At 35.5% G+C, this 17,176-nt stretch overlaps 1 protein-coding gene across 5 annotated transcripts in view; it reads right to left on the reverse strand.

Annotated features, from left to right (window-relative positions):
* Nucleotides 1–17,176, reverse strand: part of VPS13B (vacuolar protein sorting 13 homolog B) — a 412,996-nt gene that overhangs the window by 58,107 nt on the left and 337,713 nt on the right. For all 5 annotated transcript variants that reach the window (XM_065751678.1, XM_065751682.1, XM_065751679.1 and 2 more), the window contains one exon: nt 2,092–2,288. In XM_065751678.1, coding sequence (XP_065607750.1) covers nt 2,092–2,288 — 197 coding nt within the window. The remainder of the gene's footprint in view (nt 1–2,091; nt 2,289–17,176) is intronic.

Genomic DNA, 17,176 nt, shown 5'->3' on the forward strand with positions numbered 1-17,176 from the left:
CCCATTAAGTTACTCTGAGAAGACTCAGACTCATCAGGATTACTTCTTAACATATCAGTCCACCCTTAAGGAAGCTTGCAGTGCAGCCTTGTTTGAAGTTCATATACTCAGAGATTTAATTTCTATTCAAAGCTGCTGCTGAAGCTGTGAATAGAACCTTTTCACTTCTTTGACTGAAACTTGTTTAATGCATCCCTCAGGTTCCTGGCTTCCAAAAGGAGTTCACCCTGATCCATATGAATCCTTAGATTCCTAGTCTACTGTTAGTATATTTGTAATCATAAAATGATTATAAATTCATCAGGCCACCAAAAATACCCAAGCAAGTGACTGTGCTGTCTCTGTGCATGTGCCTAAGAAGCTGGTAGTTCAAGGCACCTTCCCACAACCTTCCTCTTTCTCTCCTGTTCACTGATGTTCAAATGCTTCAGTGATGTGCTGCATGCTTTTTGCTGCCTTCTTTCCTTCCTGCTTTCCCTATTCAGAGAGCTGCTATTGCTTCTGTTTAAATCCTGTTTTGTCAGATGTGGCTTCTGCTTTAGCTCTTGCGTACACACAAAGTCTGGAGAACATAGTGTCATTGCTGTGGACAGAGAAATTGCCCTCCTAGGAACCTTTGAAATTTCAATGTCATTCAGTATTTTTACCCCATTTTATCTCAAAACTCAGATAGCACTGAGGATGTTTACTATTCTGCAGCAGGCCTGCAGCTTCCCTGCTGAAAAATCCCTCCCGAGTTTAGGCCTTCTGGGTAGGTGAATTCATGTTGTAGACTAAAATGTCTCTGATGTTAATCATAGTCCAAACTGCTGTTGTAATTTTTTACAAAAATCATTTGTATTTCATTTGAACCCAAGAACCTTTCTTAATAATTACTGCTCATTAGCTTATCAGAGCTCCCTGAATGGAACATCACATAGGTGACAGGTTGACGAACTCTATCTGAGCAGAAAACAATAAGCATGATTACAGTGTCAAATGCCTTGGTGAAAAAAATCTACTAAATTTCACTACTTAATTTTCAGTTCCCACTGAGTTCAAATTTCTGTGGTGTTAAGCTGACCAGGAAGGCAATTTTGCCAAGGTCCCACATTCAGAGGAATTAACCTTGTCTAAAACACTTAACTTCTCAATGATGAAAATGCATTCTTTCACAATTAACATCAAGAAATCATTTCCAACCTGATACTATTAATGAAAACCAGATGTTTAATTTTCTTCATCGATTTTGTTAGCCATGTTCGCATTTCCAGATTTCTCTGAATTCTGTAGCTTCACATACATGTATATGAACACAGCACATGCATTCAGGCATGTGTTCATACACAGAGAACAAGAATTGGCAAATACCAATGATTCAACAGGGTCATTCTGGGTTTTCTGTTCTACCGACCAATGTTAAAGAGGTCTTTAACAGCAACCACTGCCATTTAGACCTTACACTCATTTCTTCTAACTCTACTGAATGAATGCAAACAGTGAACGTGCACTGTCACTGTACATTTACAAAACCTCCAACTGTAATCCTAATAAAATATTGACCCCAAGTTTTGAAAGCTTTGATTAAAAGTTTTTACTGTTAGCACAGCAAGCAAGCTGTGCAAATAAAAATGTACTACGCTTGAACTACCATAATTTTGTTTCAAAAATATATTTAATAGAAATATGACTTGTCTTTGTCATTGGCTTGCACTGAGGAAATTAAAGTTTACATATGGTGGTGTGGATGGAATAATAGTCATTACTATGTTACACAGTGGATTGTGGCTGAGTCTCCTTTTGTTAATTACCTAATTTTACAAACCTAGCTAAGAGGTTTCAGGACTTGGCCTAACTGTTTTTCTTCACTTTTCAGTAACTTTGCTCAGAAAATTGTTATACTTGTTTTTAAATCTAAGAGAGAGCTCCTTTAGCACATACTCCCTTGCCTTGTGTGAAGGCAAACTACAATTTGAAGCTCTTTAAAGACTTGCTCCTCTTACCATGTATGAAAAGAGCATCTTATTTCCAAAGTCTCTTTAAAAAGATCTCTTAAGAACGCAGCATTAGATTTCTGCTTTTCTTTTAAATTTGCCTCCTTTTTAACATTACCTTTGGTCATCAGCCATGTTCTGATTGCTGTTCAGGACGATCCTCCAAAGATCGGAGGCTATGAGCTCCTTCTGATCGTTCACAAGGCTGATGTTGGGCAGCTGCAGTTCACAGACTTTGCTTTCTGATAGACTGAATTCCCGGAATGCAACAAATGATTTCTGAAGCTCATCCCAGTACTCCAAGCTGCAAGGAATCTGCAGTAAAAACGAGATGTGGTAACTATTTTATGCTTCATTGCAAATAAAATAATGGGATTTACTATTCACACCAAAAATGGAAAGCTAGCTTAAAAAAATAGAAGTTTTCACATGGAAAACCAGAATTGTAGCCATTACTCAGATTCTGTACTGTCTTGACAAAAAATGTTTTTCGAATTGCATTGCAGTAGAACAGTTCAATCTTTCTCTTACAGAAATAGCTATTTGGTCCATAGTATCCAAGAACAAAGACAATGCAGTAAATCATTATTTGTATTATGCAATCAAAAAATCAATCAGATGTCATTACAGTGCAGTACCAAGCTCACTCTAATTATCATTAACAATCACATTTTATTTTAATTAGCTCTTTTGTTTTACTACATTGAAAATATTAACTTGTTAAATACTCATTTAATTAAAATACTTAATATGAAAATGACTAAAGATGCAGAGGAAAAATAATGATGGGCAACATGATGCCACGTGGAAGGTCAGCACTTGAATAAAAATCCCGTGACAAATCACAATGCATTTGTAATCCCATCATTGTCTCTTTCATAGAATATGGAATTCAGATGACTGCGTGCTTCTGAAAACTCAAGCCTAGCAAATACACAGTAGATTCACCTTAATCACGTTCCTTTTTTTTAAGTCTGTAAATAACCCAATCTCAATTACTCCTGGATGCTTCACTGAACAGGAGGGAATGTTATTAGAGGCATTTCTAAGCAAAACAGGAAATAAAAAATAATAAAAGCATATCTTTTAAAGGTGCCTTACACGTGTTTTTTTCTTCATTTTTGGTAATATTATGAAAGCGAATATGAATTTAAAATTTAAGCAAACTCAATACAACAGGAAGATTTTACATCTAATATACAAAAATCCACAATTACAACTACAAAATAAGGGTCAAGTTGTCTGAAAACAAACAGTAAAAAAAAAGAAAAAAAAACAGAAAAAGATAGAAAAGCATATGTACTAACACGTATATGCTCTTTTATTTTCATTTCTTTTACATCTTTTTATGTGTGCATACAGACACATAAATAACCAGGAATGAAGTAGGAATGTGTCAGAGATTTAAATAAATTGAAACACAGACCAAAAAAAAAAAATGCTCCATGAGTATTTTCCTTGTTACTCAGTAAGGACTATAATGCATACAGAGGTGACAGCAGGCTGATTAATTAATGGGAATGAAGGTTAAGGATGAAAATTCAGGGAGCTCAGTGGTTCAATCTGGAGAGGGCAAAGGAACATAAATAATCTCCGAAGAGTCTTGCAAGAATTAATGTGTGGAACCACAAAGCTTGAAACACAGCTTTTTACTACATCTGTCAAATCACAGTGATACCTGATGACTGAAAAAAGCAACCACAAACAGTGGTGGGTTTTTTAGGTCAGGAAGGAAAGAAAAAAACCTGGTAACTGCTACAAAGCTCTGATGACACTATGTAAAATAAGGTAGTGTAGGAATGTCCATTAGGAATGCCAACGTAATTTCAAAGACTTGAAGAGTCTGAGAAAACGGGATTGAATATGCATATGACAGCAACATATCCTTTATGAGCTGCATTTCCAACTGAAAATGGTGAATACCTGTAGGTGTCAGCTGGAAACTATAAGGCAGTAGGGCAATGCTTGGAAAAAGCAAACACCATCCTGAGAAATATCAGGTGAGATATTTCCAAAAGGGTGGGACAAATGTTAATGGACTTGTGTAAGACACCTGGGGGGTTTCATCTGGACCAGGGAATACATATCGAACTATTAATGTTAAAAGTGTTAATACACTGGAACCTGTGCAGAGTCAATGACCAATTCAAACAGAGTCACCAGCTCCAGAGGTGCTCAACAAATGTGTAGATGTGGCACTGATGAACATGGTTCAATGGACATGGTGGTGGTAGGTTGACAGTTGGACTAAATGAAAGAAACACCACTGCTCTCCAGACCCTTCAGGAGCTAGACAGTTAATAGAGGAAAAAGTCTAGAGAAACTGGGGGTCAAAACTGTGTTGCCCTACCAATAAAGTGTAAGGCTAAGAATGGAACATAAGAGAAAAAGAAAGACGTCTGAGGACAGCCTTTGTGTTGATCACAGCTGCTTTTAAAAATCTGATTTGCTAATAAGACATTAGCAGCACTGTCTTTAGTGGGACAGGACTGAGCTTGATGATGAAGGAAACATCTTTCTTGGTTCTATGCTGCCAACTCTGCAATGATACTGTTCACAATAAGTGTTATCAAATGTTACATTATTATGTTTGTAGCCATATTTCAAAGTCATTTTCGTATTTATTCCTCATAGTTCCTTTACAGAGTGTAAAGTTAGCACATTTAGATTTCTTCAAAAAAGTACTGAATGTTATTTTAGGCTTTAGTGCCTGCAGACAAACACGCAAAAACTGCAATAGCCCAGCAATATCTCTATCCTTCAATGAGGTCTGGGAATAGTATTATTATGAAATTATCAATATCATTTCCAACAAAAGGTTGCAGCCTTTCATGGTGGTACAGTGCTTCTGAAAATATGACATTGATTCAAGTAGCAGTATTTATTTCCATTTATTTTTAAATCTGAGTCTTTAAAATGACCTTGAGTGTCTCAAGAAGTCCAATTCAAGGAATACTTGGTTCAACCTAGTGCTTTCTGTTGCCTATGAACACCTAAGCTGTCTTTTCTTGTCAATGCTGTTAACACGTGCAACAAAAGTCTTGAAAAGCTATCCTATTACTTATGATATTTATTTCTTTCAGATTACATCTCACAACAAAGTATTTTTCCAGCATTCAAGGAAAATAATCTCTCTCTGATGATAACCTCACAAAACTAGAACAGAATGGCAAGTAGTAGGCATTTTAAAAGAAGCTAAGCAAGGCGATAAATTCTGCTCCCACTATGATTAATGAGCTGGAAGAAGTTGTTAAAAAGCACAATAAAGGAATTTCACAAGTTGCACTACAGTATGAAAAACTATTAGTAGGGTGAAAGGAAAGTAAAATAGAGATTGAAAATAAAGGCAGAATGAAAGCTGGAGAAAAGCCCAACCAAACAGATTTCATATATAATGTTTAAAAAAACGCAGTTACTCAGTAGGTGGTGGAAATAGAGAACCTTATCTTGAGGAAAAGATGGCAAAGTAAAATGATCAAAATAACTATTACGACAGAAAGAAGTAACAACTCATCTTCAGGCTCCAGTATAACCTAACACAGAGCTTTTTTTTTTTTTTTTGGAATTTCATCGTAACCACCTAAGTGAATTCTAAAGAATTTGGAAAGGCACATTAAATACCATAGGACTCAGCTGTATGAGCAGCCAGCTAGAACAATGTATCATCTACCACTTAAAGCAGGCTGGTAGGCGTGCAGAAAATATTATTCCTATTTACTTTTGCTCAGGAACTTTTTCATAACTGTTGCAACATGTCAAGAAATCTATCAGAACAAGATATAGTGCACTTCTAGATATCATCTACACATTAGAAGTAAAAAGACAAAGTCAAGGGACACTATGTCATTACCTGTACAAATTATGGCTCATGCTTTGGCGCTATCCAAACTGTAAGCTTTCTAGTTTGAGAGTTTCAAAAGACTTCATTGACTTACTCAGAATCTTTGATTCCTACATATCTAGCTTTATTTGTTCTAGGGGATTTATTACTAATGCCTGATCTGGATAAATTTAAGGAAAGATGGTAGCTCTGGGCAATATCAGTTGCCAAAAATAATAGTTGTGAAAGCCTGGAAATGGGCTATAACCCCAAAACTGAGTCATAGGCAGTGGGAATAAATGAATTAGCTACAACAAAAAATCCCCACATGTAGAATTAAATACAGTACTTCTACCTTGCAGTATTTGACTAGAACCTAAGTTGTAATTTGGATAATTGTTACCTCTTAGAGAATGTGGCCGATAGTGCTGCTTCTCTAAAACAAGACACTAAAGAAGCACATCCAACCACAAAAACTTTGCGAAACAATAAGCACTTCAAGAGACAGTACTCCATAGCTTTCTGTCTTCTTTCCTAGCTCTCAAAAAATATTCATTACAATGACTCTAATCACATGTAAAATGCAAAAAGAGCAATTACTGTACAGCATGTATAACCTACATGTGTATAAAACAACTCTGGTCTCGGAAACAGTTCTGCTGAAATAGTTGCCTTGGAGCAGGACTCTTCTGACTTAATGTCATTTCCTATTCTTTGTGAATCTCTTATTTCAATTTATTTTAAGTAAAAATCTTCATGCTTATTACACTAGTGTATACATTACTAATGTCACCTCTGTGAACATGTATCTGTTCTCAACTTGATTTGAAGCTTTGATCATATACATTTTGCAAAAAAGAAAAAAAAAAAAAAACCCACAGGAAAACCCTGATTCCCTACCCAAAAAACAATCCACCACAAAACAACCAAATAAGAAAAGAAAACTTGAAAACCCTTTTTAAAACCCACATCATTCAACTCATTTCCTGAATGCTTGTTAATCTATCAGCAAGATAGTATTGATAACCAACATAAATATTCCCACTTATGCACTACAATGTGACAGATCATGTTTTTAGTTTTTCACCGCATATTATGTCAAACATTATGTGTTCCAGAATAACTTAATTCCTGTCTTGAAAGTGAAGGTTGGAAACTGCGACAGAGTCTGTTAACACAATGCTACTTATTAATCTTTTCATCCATGTGTTGTACATGCTACTGACCATGTGGGTATTCTATATCTCTATGTAAATTTCTGTGCAAAAAGAAAACAGAATGGGAAATAAAGGACTGTTGATCCATATGTGACTTTTAAAGGCTTTTACAATGACAACATGATTCTAGACTTCCCTATGACCTGATGTTATCCTTCTAGTTTTAGGCTGTGTAGTTAGTTTGGGCTTTCAAAGCTTTGGGTGAACACCACTGACAGCTGAGCAATGGGTCACCACATTTGCACAAGCTACCAGGTTACCATAAATAATCACACCTATCACTCACCATACATATTGCCCTATTGTTGACAGATGTCAGAGACAAACATCTATTTAGGTCAGAAATAACTTAAATATCTAAATTTCTTAGCAAAACACATCTTTTTCACAAACTTTTGTTGTTGTTGTTGTCTGTCTAGAAAAAAGCTACAGCCTTCTGCATAGTTCTGTGAGGTTGCTGAATTAAGAGAATAAAAAAGTTTTGCTTTTTTACTACTTAAATACTAAACAATATCCTTCTTTAAATCAGTATTAAAAATACATCAGGAAAAACTAAATCAGCATTAACAGTAGATTTTTAAACATATACATACAGATCTGTAAAGAGAAAGGTATCAATGGTTTAGTTACAAGAGAATCTGCCTGAGGCAGTTTTTGGTGATGTGCCCTTTTCATTTATGTTTTGTTTTAGTTTTTGCTAGAAAATAAGCAATCTGCAGAATAAATGCTCATTTCTTGACTCAGTCTCTCACATGGTGGGTGTTTCCTCTAGGAAATTAAGTTATTCTTGTTCCAGAAACAACTACTGTACAAGAAAACTGAAGACAGGAAGCATGTGTGTGTTTTATCTTCACAGAGTAGGGCCACCTAAGTGAATGAGGCAGAATACAATACAAACTTGTACTTTGTGTCGGACGCCAGCCCATGCTGAGATTTTAACTCAAGCTTCCTGAGTAGGAATAAACTGTTTGTACTGCAATAACGCTATCCTGTTTTTTGGATATTTTCCTGTTTCAGGGCCAACTGCCCTAAAAGTACAGTTCTGCCTTCAGGTGAACAGAAGCAGCAGCAGTAGAAAATAAGAGGCTTCATCTAGATTTTTGGGAAAATTATTGGCTTTGACCACTGAGCACTTCTAAGTTTGATTTAAACTATGAGTTACGTAAAAACAGGAAAAAAACACTTGCAGGAAAAATACATAACGTATAAAACATGCTCAAAAGAGATAAACAGGAAAACATTACAATATTTATCTCTACATATTAAATACTAAATGCTGTTTTGTACAATATTAAATAGAAAAACAACTCCTTAATATGCCCAGCTGCACTACACACCCAATCTGATCGGAGAGCTGGATCACTACTTCAGCCAGCTGTAGGATCCTTCAACATTCACAATGCTGTTTACATTCTGTGATTGACTCTGAGAAAACATGCTACAAAGCATGCTCCTAGTTGCAGAACACTTTCGTAGCCTTCCTCAGGGCTGTCACTGTCTCCTGTCAGTGTAGAAATCCTCTCCTTGCACAGCCAGGGACAACCGCTATTCCCTTTCCATGAAAACCCAAATTAAAAAAAAATAAGGTGGTTTACAGTGAGGTAAAATTTAATCTGTTGGAAGTACTAATAGTTTTGGTACCAGTAGTGAATATGTTTAGCTGTACAGAGTAATTTCTGTCCCCCACTGCTATTCCTTCTGTATTTTTTGTTATGATTTTCCATTACTTTGACACTGCTTTTTCCCTTTAAACACCCCTTATGTTTTGGGCTGTAACAGTTATTCCACTGCAGCACAATCTCAATTTTCAGCAGTCAGTAATAATCAGATACCACAAATTAAGACATTTAAAAACAATAGCAGCAATGTAACATTTCTTCACAGAGTTTGCTTTACTTCTCTTTGAAGTGTGGCAGGTTTAGGACCAATTTTGTTAAACCACATTCAATTTTAAATATTTGCTACAAAGTGGAACATCTGCCCAATTTCTTTCTCTCTCTCTTTCTCTCTCTTTCCCTCTCTATTTCTTTCTTTCTCTCTCTCTCTCTCTTTCTCTCTCTCTCTCTTTCTTCTTTCTTTCTTTCTTTCTTTCTTTCTTTCTTTCTTTCTTTCTTTCTTTCTTTCTTTCTTTCTTTCTTTCTTTCTTTCTTTCTTTCTTTCTTTCTTTCTTTCTTTCTTTCTTTCTTTCTTTCTTTCTTTCTTTCTTTCTTTCTTTCTTTCTTTCTTTTTTTTTTTTCTTTCTTTCTCCTATGCACATAGAGACCTTTGGTTGAATAATGAGAATAATTACTCACTTGTTTACTGAGTAATGACATAGACCTCAGCTCTTTCAGCTTCATTTAACAAGTTTATCGATGGTACTATTCACGTATTTATTTTATTTAATTTTGCTTACAATTACATTTGTACTACAGTTTATGAAGTAAATTAAATACTGAATTATATTAAAAGTGATGTGAAAGAAAAGTCATGTCTTTGAGAGAAATTGCTCTTTAGAAACACATAGCTGCCTTTTAGCTGACTTTGGAAAAAAAACAACTTCTATACATCTTCAACTAATAGAAGCTATAAAAAACCCTTTGTAATATTGGAACCAGTTGAGAAACCACAAGCATTCAAATGCAGGAAATCATGATTTTATAACATTTTAATGTGATCTACTCTTGGGAAACAAAGTTAACCAAGCCCTATTTCTGTACAGGAAATATTCCACTGTACAGTTGTAATACGTTGTGGTGAGGGGTACAGCTGCAAATTTTTCACCTGTAATGCCCCACTGGTATTGTGGCTTACTGAATTGCATCAAGATTGCCTTCCTGTCCGGAAAGCCCTCTAAGTACAAACAAGACTCTAAGCCCAGGTTTTATTTTCCCTTGGTATCAGAATATGGTAATTTAAGAGCCCTGAGAAATGCTTTTTAACCTTTTAGAAGAAATATGTAGCATTCTTTTATTAGGAACTCTGTTCTCTGCCTTTTTAAAACAACATGTGACCAACTTATCTTATCAATTTATCAGGCTAGCAGGTTCAGAACGAATGCAGGTGTGTATAGTAATGTAATCTGTCACAGATACTGACTTTCATTACAGAAAAATTATTCTAAACACACTGATGGCTTTCGTTAAGGGAGTGGAGAGCAGTGCTATGCCTTAATTGAGAAGAGTTCTGTAGGATTTTTTAAACAAGAAAATGTTTGCGCTCTGGTAAGTTTCAAACCCTTTTTTTTCCACAAGGTGCCATTTGTCCCGACACTAAGTTCATGTGAAGACTGCTCACTTTTTCAAGAGCAAAAGCAACAGCATTTCATTTAATCTCTTGAGATCTCAGTTATTATCTTAATGCAATTACCAATAAATTTATATCAACAGGAGATCATACATGAAAGACTTAGCTACTTCTTGCACTATTTTGTATTCTCTTTTCCTGATTTAGGAACAATCCTTCACATTTTATTTAAGACTTGCATTTTCTGGGTTTCAGTATTTGTTAACAGTGTAAGCACTATATTGTTGAAACGCAGTCACCTCTGGGACTGAGGGTAGCAGCCTATTAATACATGAAGCACTGTGTAATTTTAAGTATATGGGATATTTTGACCACATATTCTCACCACAGTAAAGCTTGACTCCTACAAAAAGTGCCACAAGATCACCGCACAGCAGAAAGAATGTCAGTTTGCAAAATTTCATAAATCAGACTTACAAACTCTGAAAAGTACAAAACACAATGAGAGTGTAAATCTGTCATTAGGATAATCTGATGGTTTCGTCAGTCTTCTGGCACCCAGCAGAATTTTCACTAGCTCAATATCCCCAAAGGGTAAATTTCAGTGTGATGCACAGGCAAATTATGCACAACTTCCATTAACATTCCCAACAAGTTACGCTTAACTCCCTGCAGACTGCACCGAAACCACAGTCCAAGCGATACAGCCTCATCTTGATGCAGCAAACACTAAGATCACACAGCAAAATAATTAAGATTATACACACAAAATACAGTAACAAAATAGTAAAGTCTGAGCTAATCCTACTCTCAGGCAAGGAAGTTCACAAATAATGTTTAAAGTTGGAATTCCTAAAGAGAACAGGCTCTGTTTCAACATCTGCTTAAGACTGCCTGTAGAACACTGCAACTTCTTTAGCCCCTACTTCCTCCCTGGAAAGAAAATGAAGACAATACACATCATTAATAGCCAGAGCCTTATTGTTCAAAAACATCAAAAAATGTGCAAAATTTTGCCAGTATCACAAAACTTACAAGCAGATTGTCTGAAGGGTAATTGGCTTAGGCTAGAAGCCAGCCTTGAGCCCTCTTAAATAGGGTGGATGTTTATGTAATGACCTGCATTCATTTTGGTACACAGGTATGGGTATAAACATCGAGTTTAGTGACAGGGAAAATAATTTCCTACATTATAATGAAAAACAAGTTCTAGTTCATGGTCAGATATGCTCAATAATTCTATTGCATTGTTTTGTTTCAAGTTTGTTGCAATTCTCCATACAGCAGCGGTATCATAAAAACACTTTACACTAATAAGAGTCATTTCAAATAATATCAAAAAGCAGAATTAATGTGAAAAGATTTAAAAAGCAGAATCCCAGATGAAGCACTGCACTGACTTCTGAGCAGTTTCCAACAGTCAGACAAACTATTTCACCATTCATTTTAAAAGTCTGATTGTTTAAAGATGATACCACTGCACGATAGTAGATTCAAAAGTTTGCAAACAACGCAGTGTATCGGTAAGCATGGCTGAACTTTACAACTTATTTATCTAATAACACCGTGAACTGCAGTCACTAACCTGTCATACACAAATTATCCGGATTTCCAAAATAGATGTTGCTTTGGAAATGTAAGAAATGAATCAAAGATAAATAAAAGTTGTGGTTTTCCAAAAAGCTCCTTTCCCAGATACTCGAATGCCCAGCTGAATATTGTAGCCCCAACAGGGAATGAAATGCAGAAAGGAAGCAGAGCCAGCCAAAAATGAGGTATTCTCTGTCAAAAGGGAAAATGAATGTCTTTGACATTGATCATAATTCTTTTCCTGTTGACTGTCATGTCAAATCTTTCCTGGAATAATGACTTACAGTAGGTCTAATGTCAGTCATTCTTAAGCCCTTGCTTCCTTAAGCCACTGTTTAAACAACCACGAGGTGTTAGAAAATGACTGTTTATTGGCTGACAACGTTGAAAAAAATCAGACTTCAGACCATAGAGTTTGCAAATGTTTTACTTACATACCATAAGCATGTAATGCAGTGCAACAGACAGTCTTTTGAATTCCCACCATTCAAAGGTGGAAATATTTTATGTTCTCTTCACCATCTCAGCAAATACTCTGACTGAATTGTACCAGAGAGGGTTTATTTACCTAGTCCTTCCTTATTAAATCTCAGTTAAGCCTTCACAACCTCAGAACGATACTCACTTCCCTACTTTGCTCCAGTAGGCCATGAGATCTGGTTAATGTAATCACCACTTTTCTAAACCAAGAGTTAGTGCTCTGTTTATTAGGACACTACATAAAGAAGAAAGGCCAAAAAAGCACTCTTCAGGGCACATTCATCTTTTTATCTGCTCTCATAATGTTGACTACAGTGCTGCATGCACTTGCATTGCAACAGGAATCCTGGCAGGTACACAGAGTAAACTGAGTAAACACCATCAAATCTAAAAGTCTGTCAAGGTTATAGCTTGGTAGATATTTTGACTTCCTATGGAGAAATGAACAAATTTCATTTCAAATTTCTTTCTTTTGTCTTGAGAGCATTAGCAGCTTGTATCTTTCAGTGGATAACAATTCAGGAGAAAGAATTCTAAGTCAGTGTTGGTGATGCAGCTTAAATAAATCACAGAGCTCAGAATTCAGAATATTATATATGATGTGATCAATTCCACTAGATAAATCTGTTCTCCACATGGCCACCTGTGTAAATGCTATTGTGACAATACAGAGCTTTTTGTTTCAGCTATGGGGCGAGGTAACTCTACTACAATGAAATGGAAAATAATGAGCATCTCCGTAAAAATTTCACTAGCTAGAGGAGTCCTCCAGCTGCTTGCAAAGAAAAGCCAAACACTGCCTTGATAGCAGAAAAACTACTTTCCTATCTTGGTGAACTCAATCAACTTCAATTTTTGCTCCCTCTCCTGTTAACTGAAACCTCTCAAAGTCGTTCCCGGTGGAGAAAAATGATAGAAAAATGTGTCCCAGAGGAAATCAGAGTAGATAATTACTAAAGCATAGAACAATAAGAACTCTTCTTCAGCCTTCTGAGTAAATAGCCAACTTGGAGGCAAAGACAAAACTAAATCTGAGATTCTCAAGACTGTGGGTAGAAGACTTTGGAAAACCAGAAGCATAGTAGAAGCATGGCTTTAAGTCTCACAGAACAAACATGCATTACCAGTTTCTTTAAGCTTAAATACTTAACTGTAGCTAACCCCACATTCTAACTTACAATTTGAAAATCACTACTGAATCACTAGCAAAATGTTGTCCTGTAACTCCCTCCTTCAAACTGCAAAACAAACAAACAAACAAAAAAACAAAAAGAACTGAGGAAGGTACCTTTCCTCAACTTGGTGGATTCAAGGAACTGTATAGGCATGGTTGAATTTAGTAGTGCAACACATCCCTGAAACACACAGTAGAGTTCGTTGGTATGGTGCCTCTTTCATTATCCCTGCCTTTTGGGACTGTGGTATTAGCTGCCTAATAGGTATAATCCTGAACTATCGTCTGGAAATAGAAATGTTCACATCTTCTGCACCTTGGATTTATTTATAAAAGGTATTCTACCTGGTGGCTATTACTATGTTCAGTCTTCAGTGGAAAACATTTTATGGACAGGACTGAAAATACTGAAGACTGAAAATAATCACCACCAGCAGATATCAACTTTCACTACTAGAAAAGCTGATAGTGCAAATAGAAGACATGCTGCCCTATAATGATGCCTTACAGAATATGGTTTACAGTTAAAGTGGGAAACTGAAATATACCTTAATGAAGCCTTCACACATGAATACTTGTTGAGACAAATATATATGCATAATTCCAAAGAATTTTAACTATAAAAATTCTACACAAGCTAATGGCCTAAATGTAACCAGGCTTTTTAAAGTTATTCATCCATTTATCTTCAATCATCAGACTTCCTCTGACCACCAATCTATTTGAAGGTTTAAAAAGTCTCTTCTGTTACAACTGAGAAAGTCTCAGAAGGCATCCCTTTTGACACACCAGTAACAATCTTCAATATTTTAAAGTATTGGCATTTCTACTTGTTTCCTTCATTGTGCTTATTACCCTGTGAACTCATTCTGTGAAATTTTTCCAAATTGGACTTTTCTCTGCTCCTGATCTATGAATAAGATTCCCACATAAACACTATTCTACCCCTTGCCCTTTCTGATTTGGGCAGTAAAGGATTACCCAGGCTTAAATAACATTACATGGAGTCAGCACGAGGATTAACTTCACTCCTAAGAAATCTGTGCTAAGTGAAATTGCCAGTGTAAAATGCTTTTTCTTCTCCATAGCTTTAAAAATAATCTTAGCAATAGTCAAGATCAAAAGGGTATGCCTCTACCAATATTTGAGTCTCCTGCTGCTTGATGGCCTTTTCTGTAGATCTCCATTACACAAGAAGTACATTAGTGGTGGTTTAGAGGCAGTATTTATTACATTAATTACATAAGACACAGCTATTTGCTTTTTCTTCTTATGAGAACATTACACTGCTGCTCTTGTGTATACTCCTTTGTCCCACAATGACCTTTACTTAGACGTTAAGCAATATCTAGAGCTTTCTAAACACAGAAAAATTCTCAAATATTGGATAATGAGCAACTATTACCAGAATTAAAACAGAAGCTGATGTAACAGTAAAGAGTTAATATATTTTCAAAGAACTGGGCAGACTAAATAATAAAATTAAAATAATATTTTTTTTCAGAGTAAGAAATACTTTGCATCCATGGCACATCTCCTTGATACAGATGCCAATATTAACTTCTGTTTCAGTCAGCTGTACAAGGTTGCAGCCAAACACTTGCAAGCACAGCAGTAAACTGTATTTTTGCTTCACTTCATTGATTTCATGTTCCTAAAACAATACCATTGTACTTTCTTCATTACTAAGAACTTAAAAAGAGATGTGCTGTTTAATGGGAATCTCAATTATTACATATTACTTCATATTAATTTAGATGCTTCTACATTTATTTCTTTATTTATTTTTAATTACTAGCCATTCCACAATATTTTTTGTCGCAATTATTTACAAGATACTGAACTAGAAAACTAGAATGGTTTCTGGATGTCTTTTTCCAGAAAAGACTAAATCTTCAACCTGAAATCATCATAATTTTGTAACCACTTTATAATTTTGAAACCACTTTTCTTTGATAGGATGCTGAAAGAGTTTCTTCTGTTTCTACTGAACATCCAGTTTGGGAATTGTATTGACCCACTGTACCAAAGAATAACAAAGTACAAGAGAAACTCCTGCTCTACAGATCAAAAAGTGTTAGAAGTGATGCAAAGAAATGGCTGTAGTATCTAAGAATTAGAAACACTTCAGAAATGTCACTGAAGAGGAATTCCTTAAACAGTTAAGAAAGGTTCAGCAGGGAAACTTGGAGTGCTTAATTAAATAATAGCTATCTGAATGAATGGTACATCACACAGAGCCAAAGAATACGTATAGCATGTGAAAACAGAACAGTGAAGCATTAGTAATTAAACAGAATGGGGTTGCAATGTCCAGTAAACAGTAAGAAGTTGAAATCCTCTCAATCACAAAATAAATACAATCCTGATGCAGTTTCTTGCAAGTGCAATTGGGATTCTCTCTCTCTGCCTCCAGATGAAAAGATCAAACTATTTGAAATCTTGAAAGAAAATGCAACATGCTACTCTTCATGGGTACTCTATGAGAGAGTACTGCATGAGTACTACTCATGCAGAAACATACATTCTTTCTCCTCCATTGACAAAAGCAACAAAGTTGGGATTGTAAGCAGTAACAGAAATGTGATGAGTGAAACTGCTTACTCTTGCAACAACATAAGTAAAAGCACAAGAAAATAAGTTCATCAGGCAGTCTAGAAAAGTGCAGTAAGGTACAGTTTTATACAAACAACACTGTTTCAACTCCTATAATTTGAATCTGTTGGCTTATCCCTTTCTCCACAGCAGATGACATGCAGCTTCAATATAAAAAAAATATTCTCTTTATAGTGGAGCTTTTGTAAGTTCCAAGAATTCAAGGAATAGCTACAGAAACAGAGAACATTCTAAAATCTATTCATGATTTAAAAGCTTTGCCAGAAGTATAGCAAAGACAGAAAGCTAGATGAAATGTCACAGCAAGTTTCTTGGACAAAAAGATCAGGCAACTGGCAAACTTCTAAATCTGTTAAATGCAAGAGAACCTACAGAAATGCACCTCTGCCTGGATTTATGTGAAGCAAATGGTTGGACTAGATGATCTTATAGGTCCTTTCCAACCTTATGAACTTATGAACTTATAAGGGAGACTGGAAACACACCTGGTGACATCATGGGTCCTCTTAGCATTTGAATGTAAACACAATCTTGGGGAAGTTTTTAAAATATATTTGTAATATTCTTTGATATAATTATTGTCTTCAAATTTAGTTCCTTTTTAAAAAAAGCTGTAGTCTTTGGTTTGCAGATGTTCCTCTACTGTTTCATGTCAAGACATATTTGAAAGCATTGTCTTATCTTTTTCCTATTTATATTTTGTGAATTTCCCACATACAATAAATATCTGTATATTAAAAAAATAGAGATATATTCATCCAGGGAAAAAAAAACAGAGCTGACAAAAAACCTGATTCATTTAAATCAGCACCAAAAGTTTGAGATGTGTGTTTGGTACATGTAATTTATCTAAGGAATCTGAAAATTGTTTCTATTACTTATTTCTCCATCTATTTATTTTTAAATAAAAAATGCATCCAATACAAGTTTAAGGCCATTTATTGACCTTGTGCAGAGCTGTTCTGTCTATGTGTGTTTGCCATTTCTGAAAATGTGATAAATCACCAGGCAACAGTTACTGCCATCACTAATGGCCTGCTACCAATATGTAGGTATTGCAACACTCCCTCCACCCAGTTTT

Source organism: Cyrtonyx montezumae, unplaced genomic scaffold, assembly GCF_038088225.1.
Source record: "Cyrtonyx montezumae isolate F1298 unplaced genomic scaffold, pur_monq_1.0 scaffold_8, whole genome shotgun sequence".
In the NCBI taxonomy this organism is placed as follows: Eukaryota; Metazoa; Chordata; class Aves; order Galliformes; family Odontophoridae; genus Cyrtonyx; species Cyrtonyx montezumae.